Here is a 13,566-nt window from a genome sequence, read left to right as displayed (position 1 = left end):
TAAACTTGCGACTCGTATAAAATGCGAAAAGGTCTCTTATTTAACTTGAGTATTTTTGAGCAAGAATTCCTCTTGGGGGTTGGAAGGGCTATGTGATCGGTGAGTGAGGGAGTTATGCATGTGCACGTGTCACACCAATCACAGTGTGGCTTGTATCAAAGAACGAATCCAATTGCCTGTTGGAAAATAAGATGGTATCTACATTAATCTGGAGACATGTCAGATTACTGTAGTTTGTTCAATCAAACATTTTATGGCTTACTATTTAGCTATCTTACCATGACCGATGTAACATCGCATGTACATCATAAATTCCCAGTTTCTTTCTTGCTGTACATCGCAACCAAAAAACTTGTCAAATTAACCAAATCATTACTGTAATCAGCTCCATGAATGCTCCTATCTCCAACACTTCACAAAGAAAAAATAACTCTTGCATGCCTTGCGTGCCTATGTTTTTCGGAAAGGCGATAAGACCTAAGGTTTTCGGGAAATGGACAAAAAAGTCCTAATAAATTCGAGAGTACTCAAGTTCCCCTAGGATAACCGAACAGGTAAATTTTTTTTAGCACAACCTAAAATTAATCTGCCGAGCATTAAAAGTACTTCAGATAGCCTAAAACAGCATTTAAAAGCATTCGAGAGAAAACGGTCGTTGGGTGCCCCTTAAAACGGGCCAGTAATGTTACTCACTCTTTTCTTTTGATCATTCCAGAATATAAGGATGATGGGCCAAAAAATACGAGTCAGCTGTGTTACTGTGTAGTTTTCCATCAGTCAGTTGTGCTATCCAGCCACATTTTCTCATCATTTTGTTCCCTGACTTTACAGCACTGAGAAGCTTGGTTATTGGCCCATGATATGGGGAGTACTCCCTTATATAAGCTATTAAAAAAAATAGTTATGTCTGGTTCCAAAGGGTATGGATTTGGAGTCATTTTGGTCTGAAATATGGTATAGATTTTAACCATTTTGATTTTCACCATATTATGCTTTATTCAAAATTATTAATATTTAAATATTTTGTCATTGTTGCTGTTTGTTTTCGCTGTTGTTGTTGTTGCTGTTGTTGTTGTTGTTGTTGTTGTTGTTGTTGTTGTTGTTGTTGTTGTTGAAGACCATTATGTCTTAGGGTGCGTTTCTTTAAGAAAATCCAAGATTGGATTCTTAAATCTCAAAGAATCTGAAAACGGATTTTGCGTTTCTTTACTAAACAGATCAATCCAAGATCCCTGGGATCATGGTGCGTTAAAGGAACTGAAGAATCCACACTGGGAGTGGATTCTAAAGTTCCTTTGATGCACCATGATCCCAGAGATCTTGGATTAATCTGTTTAGTAAAGAAATGCAAATTCCGTTTTCGGATTCTTTCAGATTTAAGAATGCAATCTTGGATAATTTTTCTTAAAGAAACGCACCCTTAATTCTCAGTACTGTAATCCCCTGATGAGTTTCACAGATATTCACAATTTAAATAATGCATACCCAGTTTAAGATGGAAAACAATGAACACTTGTCACCCTTTCAGTGCCATGTTCCAATGTAGGCCTGAGGGGTACCCAGTGATCTAAGTGTCGCACTTTGAAGTCATGTCATGTTCTTTATCACAAGCTCTCTGTCCATACCAGACAGTCTGGAAATTAAAATAATTCATACATATACAGAAGCCATAAACTATTACTGTGATTCTCCTTTCAGTTTGTTGATAGCCTCGGCAAGCATTTTGTTGCACATGGCGGCATAGGGATTCATTTGCACAACCATTGTTTTAGCAAATGTACTACCAAGCTCTGCAGCCTTGCTGAAGTCTTCAAGAGCTTTTTCCTCCACTCCATTTAACCTGTGGATTAAGCCTCGCTGAGTGTAAGCCTGGGCTGCAGCAGCTCCTTTGTCTCTACTCAGTTCAATAGCTTTGTTCAAGTCTTCCAAAGCACTGCTGATATCCCCTAAAGATAAAAACAAGATACCCCATAACTCAAGTGTATTACTGACACAAACAAATAACTACTTCTATAAGTGGCAGTCCATCTGTTATGTTTCACAGTCTTTAATTTTATAAATTTCAGTCTGCAATATTGTGAAAATAACCCAGCTGGCCAAAATTCCTCCATAAGATGAGTTAGTATAGGTAATTGTATAAATGCAAGTGCAATTAAGGATTTAAACTATGGGTAATGTTTAAAATTCTCCCAAAATTACATGAACCTTTAGGCAAATGCAATTTGAAAGAATTTTCTAATATCACGAGTAGTGTAAATCCTTTATCGCTCAAGCTTTCATATGATTACTCATTTAATATATGACAGAGAAAATCATAAACACGCAAATTAATTTGTATATGATTACTCATTTATTATATGACTGAGAAAATTACAAATGCATAAATTAATTTGCACCGCAGTGCAAATTAAAAATTAACGATAAATATCTCTCCTCCCAGCCAGTCACAGTGAAGTGATATTAAAGTTCTCTGCCAGTTCGCTAACAATGCAATTCCTGGGATGACACATTGGCCATAAACATTTGAAGATGACCTAGTGTAGAAAACGTTCAGTGTTTTTTACTTTTAACTTTTTTAGCCTTGGAACTAGAAATTATTTTAAAATCAAAGCAAATATTATGGACATCAACATTTACATTTCAAGTAATTGTTCTGAGTCACCTAAGCCTACTTGAAACAGCCTTCACAACCTCACATCCAAGAGATTGAACATCTGGAATATTAGGTGATGGTACCTTTGTAAGGATATCCAGTTGCAAGTTGTTATAGCAAATGCAGGGGCAACACTGAAGTCTAAGATTATATTAAGACTCAGAAGCACCAGAAAGCAATTTTATCCATAACATTCATGTTCTTTAGTAGTTAGTTTGCACTGCTTATAAATACTTTAGCTTTAAAGTGCTTACAACCCAGAAATGGTGACCCCATTTCTATTCCATGCATACCATTAATAAATTTACTATTCTTGTATTATGACTATTATGATTTAACTTATTTAAAGGTTAAACAAAAGCCATGGAAAAGATTCAGACCCCCGGGGGATACTTGACCCATGTTTGGGTATAGGGGTGCCGCTGAGGGTTTGAAATAAAACCCTGACCCTGTTTAGGACAAAAATACCCTAAAAACCCTTCCCTGTGTAGGCAACACCCTTTTTTTAAGACCCTGTTTAGGACAAAAGACAAAATACACACTCTCTCATTTTACTGGAATTAAACTGTTCAGTAAGCCATTCCAGTCAGTGAAATCATGTTTGATGCATCTAAAACTCAGTTGTTGCATCTCTACACTTAAACTAAACAAAAGGCCATCAATCATCAAGCTCTAAATTATTTAAATTAAAGGACACCAACAACAATAGCATTCTTGTCCAGAAAATGATCTGATGTTGATTGATGGCCTTGTAATGGCTGGTTAACGTCTCTCAGCTTGTAATACCATACCCTGTTTAGGACAGGTTCTGACCATGTTTAGGACAGAGGCGAGTAAAATTGTATACCCTGTTCAGGACAGCAAGGCCAAAAAATCACACCCTGTCCAACAGCACATCCCAGTGTAGACCAAATAAGGGAGTACCCTTCCCCCCCCCCCCCCTGGGATTCAGACCCAGTTTGAATTAGCCCATGGAAGGCCAGTCCAAAAGCAACTCATGACACTGACTACCTGGCCAAAAGCCATATATCAGAAAAAAAAGATTGTTGAATTTAAATTTCAAAACACAACAACAAGCACCTTGGGTCACTATGGATTCCAGCCTTCTTGCTGAATGGGCTACCCTGGTAAAATAAAGTTAGGTACTTACTTAACCCTTTGATGCCCAAGTGGCCATATACGGCCACTTAATGGTTGTGCTCTTTGTACCACTTGTGACGTCATCAATTTAAATGTCACCAGATATTATTGATAAGCAGATGGTAGAGCTAGGATAGGCCTTTTCCGTATAATGGTCAGGTTTAGATATCGACGACATTGCGACGTCGCAAATCGAAAAACAACATTTTCAGTTTTGGTGCAAAAACGGTGGTAAAATGGTCCACTATGCCTATGATTGATCAAGGTCCATTTCTAGGCTTCGCCTGTAGTTAACATCCAACTTTTCAGGACAGCCAGAGAGAACATGAAACACAAAAGGTGGCCAGAGTAAAAGGGCCGGGAAAAAAAGGAAAGGGGCAACAAACAAAATTGAGAACAGGTAATGGCAAGAAAAAAGAAAAGTCCAAATTTTGGCTTATGTGCATGCCCGGAATTGAAATACTGTTCAATTTTGTACGTAATCCTCGAAAAATCTCTCTTTTTGGTAAAAAAACGCTATCTTAGCAAAATTTAGGCTTATTTAGCGTCATGGCAACCAAAAAACCTGACTAAACGGTAAAAAACGGTAGTATTTGGCAAACGTTTAGTATTCAAAGGGTTAATAACTTATTCCAGAAATATGTTTGCCCAGGCCTAATTCGCTTGAAAACGTAACTATACCCAGGGGCTAAAATGTGAAATGCTTACATGAACTACAAGCTGAATTGAAAGAAATATTGAAAACCCTGACCAGTACTAATAGTCCTAAATCGTAACATGAACATCCCCCTCCGTATCATATAGAGAGACCCTCCTACCCCCTCCCCTGATAGATATCTTGGTGAATATTCAAAATAGAAAATTGTCTACAACCCATTACGGGTGTAAGTTTCGATGAACTTGTAAGGACGTTAGCAAACAAGCACCGCCTCGATATAACTACCTTTTAACCTCCACAGCTGAGCCCTGTTATTGAAACAAGACGGACGAGAAGGACAGATTTCACAAGCTTCGTTGAAACACTCCAATGCTCCTTCCAAATCCCCTTGTTCCGCTTTCTCAACACCGGATGTTTCTAAATCTTTCGCTCGTTTGGACTCCTCCGTGTTTTCGACGTTAATTTCATTTTCATTTTCAATTTCATGCTTTGGAGGAATGTCACCAAGGGGTAACAAAGGATTAAAAATGCTTTGCAAAACAGCTTGATCTTTCTCGCTGGTCGCCATTTTTTTCTGGAACGGAAGGCCCTGGAAACCACTGCTTTCCCGTATCCCGTCGTATCCCGTATCCCGGATTAGGTAGATCCCGAAAACTCCTCTACTTGTAGGCTTTCTGTCATGATTTAGGCTCATTCCTCCGACACCTCGTGATTACATTCGATTCGTTAGTTACAATAATTTCGCAATGATTTGCCTTTCGTTTCGTTTAATTTTGTTTCTTTTTTCTACGGTCAATTTAAGCCTCAAGCTCAGGTTACACGAACCTCCGGTAGTTTTCCTAAGACTGGGTTCTAATATTCTCTATTCTCGTGACTTGTACAATTATTTCGTGAACTATTCCATGTCTATTTGTGATTTTTGAAGTCCGTGGTTGTCTTGCATGCACGATTTGATATGGAGGGAGCTATTAGAGTTACTTTGCCAGCAGTTTCATTAAAGGTGAGTGGTGCTTTATTGAAATCGTATTTTCTGTACATGCCATACCATGTAAGTCTCACAATAATACCCACATATTTCTGTAATGGGTCTAATTAATCTATTTAGTCTATTTAAGCTTTGTTCTGCAAATTGTGAATAGGTATGTCAAGCCCGTGTTCATTTGCGTTCTTTCTACATTTGCAGATTGTTGTGTCAGTTCATTTCATTTTAACTATATGGTAAGTTCAACACCCCTTGAGAAAACTATGGCTGCACACGTACAGCTGAATTGCGGCGAGTACTTTTAAAAAAATACAATCAATTTTATGGTAATTAGCTAATGAACTTGTATGATTTAATGTAAGAAGTGTATATTGGTAGATTAACAGTAGTATGATTAATATCCTGACCACCTACATGTATGTGGTTGTATATATGTTACACATATGGTTTGAAATAAATTTTATTGTTACGTTCATGTAGAAACTGCAAAGTGTGCTCCCCAAAATTTTCATTATGAAGCAAAACAAAGTCATTATTCATGACAAGTTCTGGAAGTAGGCAAGATGAATGAAATCCTGCACTGAGTGAGCAAGATGGGGCTATCTTACCCACTTGGGAATACCTGCTCACTCAGCTTCCCTGCAAGAAAATGGGCTGGTGGTTTTTATACCATATAATTAATAACTACTTTTTGACCAAACTTGTTCAGTCAAACGGTTCGATGTTGGTCTTGTTCTTTTTTTACCCATGTTCATGGATTTCTCAACTGCCTAGCTCAATTCAAAAACACCCAAAAAAAGAACTTGGCCAAATTTATCCAGGTATCTTGTCTGACCTAGATGATACATGGTCAATACCTCATGCTGTATATATTAGACTTGGACACCTCACAAAACTTAGGTAGTGTCACAGTCGGTTGCACTTATAATTGTCATTATTACACTGAACCAAATAGCTAATTTTTGTGGACGGCGATTACCAGTATTTCATTCTTTGTTTGGTTTGGTTAATGGAGCCACAATATTTTTGTGTTTCATGGCTGTCCATTTGCCTGCTGCTTTGAACCTAGTACAGTATTGTTAGGAATACAGCATGGAGAGCAACAAATTTGTATACGGCATTGATGGCTGTTGCTTCACTACATGCCAGCAGGCATAAGCAGGGCTCTCATTAAGTTTTGAGTTACCTGTAGTCTCGTTCTCCACACCTACAGCAAACTTGTTACTTTGTGGGTGAATTCTATCAACAACAGGCAATTTCACCCATAGCATCGAGGGAAAATCAAGCATACTCAGCCATAACAGGTGTTACGAGTTACAGTCCTTAATGACAGCCATGCATAAGGGCAGTAAGTAAGTAAGTAACTGATAGTCATAGTTCAGACTAGGAGATTATTAATGTTTGTAATTATTGCAGTGTAATGAGAAACATAGAATTGATCAGTATAAGTTCTGATGGCATGGACCACTAATGGCCAGACATAGACTTAATTTACCTTTATATGCAGTAGAAGTAAAAGCAGCTCATTATTGTTCAATCTATTCTTTATTTTTATCAAGGGGCGATCAGTTCAAGTGGTTACCGGAAACATATCTCTTTTGTAATTTGCTCGTACTAGCTGTAGGAGTTTGGGCAATAGCATCACCAGAGAATGAAGATGCATCACAGCTGGTATGTACATGTACACACAATATTAATCAGTTTAATTAAACTACCACATAGATGCAAACCCTATCCAAAGAGACAAAAAAGGGACAGCACTTAACTACCAGAAACATAATATTACGTTGCTACTGCCAATTATTCCCTTCAAAGGTCTCAAAGTTAGTAATGTGCAGTGTCAGGAAATATCCATACCCACCCAATAAAGTTTGAAAATTCATCATGGGAGGGGTTCAAAAATTATTTTAAAAATTTTTAAAATTTTTGAAAGTATATGACACTTAACTATAATTTCTGGAGGGGCTGGGGTTCAAATCAAAAAACGTCCCATATGAGTATGGATATTTTCTATAACGGTGCAATGCAAAGTATTATTAATTTTGACATTTATTAACATTGATATTTTCTTCTTGTTTTATGCAGTTTTTGTGTGGAATGTTGTTTACAATACTACATGATATCATAGTTTTTTCTATTTTTTATACTCCAGGTAAGATGTATGTTCTCTCTAGCCACCCCAAAATATCTTAGTACATTTAAAACCTCCCTTCACCCTTTGGAATTTCCTATGATTCTTTTTTCAGGAGTGGATAAATGGTTATTTCCTGGAACTGCATGCAATATGACTGGTACCCTCTATGGGGATGTCATGACTGAACTATATTCTGATTAATTTCTCCAAAGAAGGGTTAATTCATACTAAGCATTGTTCATGTACATGTAGTTTATTAATTAAGATGTTATTGTCCCATTAAAATCTGATAAGCTCAGTTAATGTACAGACTTTCAGAAAATATTCATTCTGCACCCCATGGAAGGTCATTGGAGATTCAGATGGGGTGAAAGCGCAAAATTTAAAAGGAACGTATATCAAATCTGAACTAGCTAGAATATTTTCCAGGGGAGTGAAGTAGGGAGGGGTGCCTCAAACTGAAACCCCTTCAAAGGGGTGGTTATGGATATTTTCTGTAACATTAACACATTGTATCACCAATTGGGTGATAACAGTCAGAAGAAAACCTTTGTAGCCTTAATTTGTTTGCCCTTCCCGGCCCTATAATCCATTTTTTGTTAGAGATATGCAAAATGATCCTTTGATGCTAAACCAGCAGCTTTTTAAGTGCTAACTTCTGCCTGGTTTTTTACTTCTTTGCCAAAAAGAACAGATACGGTTCTGGCTTCCTTCTCCTTATAGGTATAGAGAGACCCACTAATATAAAAATGGTGTTTGGCAGAAATACAGAAATTTATTAAAAATCACAAAACATGATGAAATGATCACAAGTTAAAGGAACAATAAAAATGCTTTGAAGCACATTGTCCACTCCAACTATCATTGTTACATAGAGTCTTATGTAAGTGAGGGTGGAGGGAAAAATGCCAAATGGCAGTCAATAATAATTATTATAGACATATCAGTGCAATGTACAATGGTCATAATTAACTACAAGTGGCACGTCATGACAATAAACAGCACTCTAGAATCCAATGAATACAACACCAACCCATGACATAAACTGGGTCAACTATCTACTGGCTATTTTAAATGAAATTTGGAAAATCTAGAAATACTCTTTAGAATTAAACCATGAAATTATAGGAAAATACGTGTAGAAGTATATGTTCGGATATGTCTAATGGTTATTAATTTTTTTTTTTCTGTCTTTCAGTGCCTTCATCTCACTTTAGGTTTTGTGCTGGGTATCCTTTAAACATTTGTTTTTAAAACACTATTAATTAATCATTAGTAGTCCTTTAATCTCAGAATGATAAACTCCTCATAACAACATTCATCGCAAGTGAAGGTTGGGTGCTCAGGGAAAACAACCCAACGCTCACCCTGTAACCCCAGCCCCACAATGTAAGACCACTCACATGGCAGGCACTGCCTGCAACTCAACCACAAGCACCCTACAACTGCACAGAGCCCAGGCACCAGTCATAATGAAACTAGAATTTCAGTGGAAAAGTAAAATAATAACCAGTAAGTACTACTAGATAATTTTGAATAAATCCTATAAAAATCCCCAGGGAAGGGCTGGGAGGGAAAAAATGCAAAGATCACACAAACACCCACCTGGTACAATGCAATGCACAAGGTAAACTGTAATATGAGCATACTGCAATGCAAGCCTGAGGTACAGAGAAGACAGCTGACCATTGCTAAGAACCAGCAACCAAAACTGCTGACCATGCAGTGGTGGAGTAGACCCTGAAGGCCCAAGTGCTAACCACAGGAATACGTACATACCGAGACACACCTGGATGCCCCAACTGCTGAAAGACGCTTTAAATGCTAACCACTGACGCCAAGAGCTCAAGTTTCTTGTAGGGGGTGACAGTTATATGCCTTAACTGTGATCAATGGTAACACACAAACAAGTATATGTGCACTCAAAATGCACAGTTCTTTTAGTCCAATCTCTGTAATGTTGATTTTTGGCAACTTCTTGATCAAGGGCAATGCTGCCGTTTTAACTGGTGAGATTAAGAGGCATAATTGTCAACTGCCAAATATATTATATTACACTAGCTAAATAATGTAAACTGTGACCAGTATTGTCAAGCAGACTCACTGGTAATCACTAATGGGTAGAAAAAAAGAAGTTATTGGAAGATAGCTTTAAGTTATCAAATTCTCAGTAACATAACACATTCACTAACAATTTAGAGCACTTATGAAAATTACATATTTCCTTGACCTTTGATCCAACATTTTAGAATGGCAATCTTGAGTTTGATTTTGAAGGTAAGTAAATGCTGTGTCTTTGTTGTAAATACACAGTAGGCTCAAAAAGCAATCAAGCAATCAAAATTAGAGGAAGATATTTATGACTGAGCAGAAATGATTCAGGTACCCAGATTTTGGTGGTTGAATGTAAGTAGGGGTGACAAATGGCCCTTTAAAAACTCTGGGTCTCGCAAAATTTAGTCGAACTTCACAGGTCTCGCCGCATCATTTTGGTAGCAGTTATGTGCATGTCGAAGTCTCAGTTTTTTCACAAAGCTGAGTCTGGGTCTCAATTTTTTGCAAGGCTAGCTCAGAAACCTTCTCACCTATAGGTTTTCTTTTTCAAATGTTTGCCCAACAATTTCTTTAAGAAAGAGTACAAATGCCACCTGAATAATCAAACTTGATTTTGCTACTACTATGTTTTATTTTGCTGTTTGATTTTGTTGCTATCAAATATAAGTGTGAATTTAGTGTATATATATATGTTGGTTGTAATGTATTGTATGTAGGTCTAACATAGCTGAATTAATTTTTTACGCTGTTATTTACTTGACCATGGCAGTGTCCAACCAGAAACCTCTTGCTATTTTGGTCACCACTCACTTATAAATTTTATTTCTTTACAGCTTAATAATATTTCTTAATTTTGACTTACTATTTTCATTACTTTACCACATAAAATGTATGTAAATGCCCTTTATAGTGTGAATAAAAAATTGAATCGAGTTGAAAGTCTGAATTCCACAAGACATATATACCGCCACATCATTCTGACCACGCTGTCTCACAATTGACTAAGTCTCACGTTTACCATCTGCCATCCCTGTTTACAAGTGCCTCATCATCAGCCAAGGTAAAATCTTACTTCTCAACTGTCTTCAAGCTGGTCTGATCTTCAGGGTGGTGTCAAAATGTTCACAGTGTACTTTGGAAATTGTTCTTAAAAAGAATCTTCAGTTGCTGTAAGAATGCTCCTGTCATGTGTTAAAAGATTTTGAATTTGTTTTGCTTTTCCTCATTGCAGCCTCTGTCTTGCTTGCTTATCTTTCAAAATCACCGTAGCCGAGGAGGAGCAGAGAGCTACAGCTGGTCAGGTAATCAGACAGATTTTGCAAATTAATTCGAGGGTGGTAAAGGGGAGGAGGGGGTCAAGATCATGTTTCAAGTACACGAACGTATATTACTTATGATATTTGAAACATTACGCCCAACAGCCTTGTTAAATGTCTTTGTCATCTGTCCGCTACTTGTTCTGCTTGCAGCAAAAGGAAATCCGAGCAACTAACACTAAGAGGGATGATTGTCCTGTCACAGTCACACAATATTGTTAATTACAGTCACAAATAATAGAAGACACAACCTAAATCACGGTTCACACAAATTAAATGCTTCTTTGTCATTTCATGGAGAATTATTTTGGAAAATCACGGTTCACGACTTCTAATGAAATCACAATTCACGAGAAAGTAACAAGCCATTTCACATTTCCTGGGGAAAAAATTAGGCCATTCACAACTCATGAAAATACTGTTTACCACCCTCTAATTTGTAATGTGTGTGAGCTGCGAAGCCTAATGGTTAATATGTGCTGGACTATGGAATGAGCTGTTTGAGCCCTGGTATGGTCATTGTGTTGTGATCTTGGGAAGACACTTTACTCTCAAAGTGCCTGGTGCACCCAGGTGTGTAAATGGGTGCAGTGTTTAAAATGCTGGGGGGAAGTAATCACACAAATGGAATACCATCCCATCTAGGGGAAGGAGCAATACACGTAGCTAGTCCCTTCAAACTACAGAAACCAGAGTTAAAAGTGTCAGTTGTTTGAGCCATTAGGCTTAAACGCAGACTTCTAACATTAATAACTAATTCAGTTATTTTATGTTTAACATCCATACAGTATGTACCCAACTCATTGAAGTGTTCTGGTTCGATCACGCTTTCCTTTAAGAACTTCAGTGGCAGTTGAAACCTTCTCCCCCTTGCAACATTCAGTGAAGTTAAAGCTCCTTGGGGTGGCAGTATGGTCATTTCCTACGTCTAATGGTTTATTGCATATTCTCATCTGAGTTTGAATAAAATGCACAGTCATTCTTTAATCCTTGCCCTCCCATCCACCCCCCCCCCCCCCCCCACCTCCTTCCCTTCAGAAAAATATAGGGCCTTAAGGCAGGGCCAAAAAAATGATGTTGTATTTTATGCCTGTATTAGTCTCACATCTATGACAAGAACAGTTACTGATGTGTTACTCCATCTTCCAATTCGACCAGGATTGAGGATCCACATGAAAACCAGCTAAGGCTGATGTGGCTTCCTCTCTAAATATAGTAAATATTGTAGGTTTTACATGGTACCTTCACTAAATTTAGTTTTTCTGTTTAACCATGTGGAACTCAATTCTCTTATATTCCTATACTTTTAATTAAGAAGTTGTTATGTAGTAAACTTAAACAACCAGGTGTTTGTTTAATTTTAAAAAGTTTCAATTCTAGGTTCCCCTTATGCGACGATAGAGGGTCATACAAGCTCTAAACCTCCACCTGGTTATGGGCCTGTACCAGCCCCTGGAAACCATCCCCAGTCATAAGCCTGGACAAGAACACATGAACGTGATGCCATTCTCTGATCATATGTGAAAATAAACATTCAATTTTGCAAAAAGCTTGCTGAAATTTGTAGGCCTGTGACAATTTCTAGGAAAAGTTGATGACATTTCAGTATGTTGTAGTAAACAGGTATAATGATATATTGTTTATTATTTCCACGTGATGACAGAATTCAACACTCTTACATGGCTTTGGGATGGCTGTTTTATCTAACATATATGAGCATGTGTAGTTACGTCAATATTTTAATGTAGAGTGTGAAATAAAAGAATTTGTATTGATATACATTCACTGTCTGCATGACCAACATGGAGGGGTGCTTACATGTACATGTTGTTAGACTGTTATTTGAGCTGTTAATTTTGATGAAATTCAGTGCAAATGAGGTAATACATTTTGCAACCAATGATTGACACAACCTGTTCCCTTATTTACAAAACTGTTACTTTTTTGTTATCTAAATACAGTGGAACCCAGTTAATCCAGTCACCAAAAAGGGGCCACAAAAATCTGGACATATTAACAGGGTGGCCTTAAAGAGGTTCTTGAAATAAAACAATGGCTGGCTGAGCTTTCGCTCAGACCAGAATAAAGTGGCTGTTGGCAGTAACGAGGTGGCCGTATTAATGAGGTGGTCGTAAGGCAGGGTTCCACTGTATTTACAAAATAATGAAGTTAGGCATTACAGCTATAATTGTCAATATCATCAATTTATCCCAAATTCCAAGGAGTGTATTAGCCAGGGGAGTGACTCCCCTTTAAAAAGGATGGGGGTGTGCATTGGAAATTTTGAAAAGAACCCCTAAGAGGTGCCAAGATCTTGTTTTGTGGTCGTGGCTTGAATTTTGTTCACCCCTAAAGGGAACCAATTCTACAACAACACATTACCTCGTCAATTTTTTATCAGCTCGTTACCCTAAAAGGTAGAGCAAAAGCTCCCGCTGTGGACCTTTTGAGGCTGAACACCCTAAGAGGTAGGAAAAACGGTTTTTTAACTCCTGAAAGGTACAATGAGCACCCCCATCATTTTTTATATGAGAGCCCCCCCCCCCCCCACCCCTAAGTATATTTAGCACCTTTCAGTTGGCTAATTGTCTGAACGATATATTTTGATATATGAATTTCTAAGAGGAA

At 37.7% G+C, this 13,566-nt stretch overlaps 2 protein-coding genes across 3 annotated transcripts in view; one reads left to right on the top strand and one right to left on the bottom strand.

Moving 5' to 3' along the window:
* Nucleotides 1-5,226, bottom strand: part of LOC145482869 (tetratricopeptide repeat protein 36 homolog) — a 5,428-nt gene extending 202 nt beyond the window's left edge. Inside the window, exons 1-2 of the mRNA XM_081461506.1 lie at nt 4,737-5,226; nt 1-1,946 (exon numbers count right to left, since the gene is read on the bottom strand). The exon at nt 1-1,946 is cut by the window's left edge and continues 202 nt beyond it. Coding sequence (XP_081317632.1) covers nt 1,678-1,946; nt 4,737-5,145 — 678 coding nt within the window. The 5' untranslated portion in view covers nt 5,146-5,226 and the 3' untranslated portion in view covers nt 1-1,677. The remainder of the gene's footprint in view (nt 1,947-4,736) is intronic.
* Nucleotides 5,227-5,310: 84 nt separating this feature from the next.
* LOC145482887 (type-1 angiotensin II receptor-associated protein-like) lies at nt 5,311-12,719 on the top strand. 2 transcript variants are annotated; one of them, XM_081461528.1, is made up of 8 exons: nt 5,311-5,451; nt 5,635-5,669; nt 6,993-7,104; nt 7,519-7,585; nt 8,766-8,796; nt 9,817-9,844; nt 10,854-10,923; nt 12,319-12,719. In XM_081461528.1, the coding sequence occupies exons 1-8, from the start codon at nt 5,407-5,409 to the stop codon at nt 12,411-12,413; spliced, it is 483 nt and encodes a 160-aa protein (XP_081317654.1). In that variant the 5' UTR covers nt 5,311-5,406; the 3' UTR covers nt 12,414-12,719. The 2 variants fall into 2 exon arrangements, with proteins under 2 accessions (XP_081317654.1, XP_081317653.1); XM_081461527.1 differs by having other exon boundaries at nt 5,343-5,451; nt 5,635-7,104.
* Nucleotides 12,720-13,566: the final 847 nt, after the last annotated feature.

The sequence above is a fragment of the Orbicella franksi genome, chromosome 3 (assembly GCF_964199315.1).
Source record: "Orbicella franksi chromosome 3, jaOrbFran1.1, whole genome shotgun sequence".
Taxonomy (NCBI): Eukaryota; Metazoa; Cnidaria; class Anthozoa; order Scleractinia; family Merulinidae; genus Orbicella; species Orbicella franksi.
Note: the sequence above shows the minus strand (reverse complement) of the source record. Positions and strands in the feature narration are given on the sequence as shown.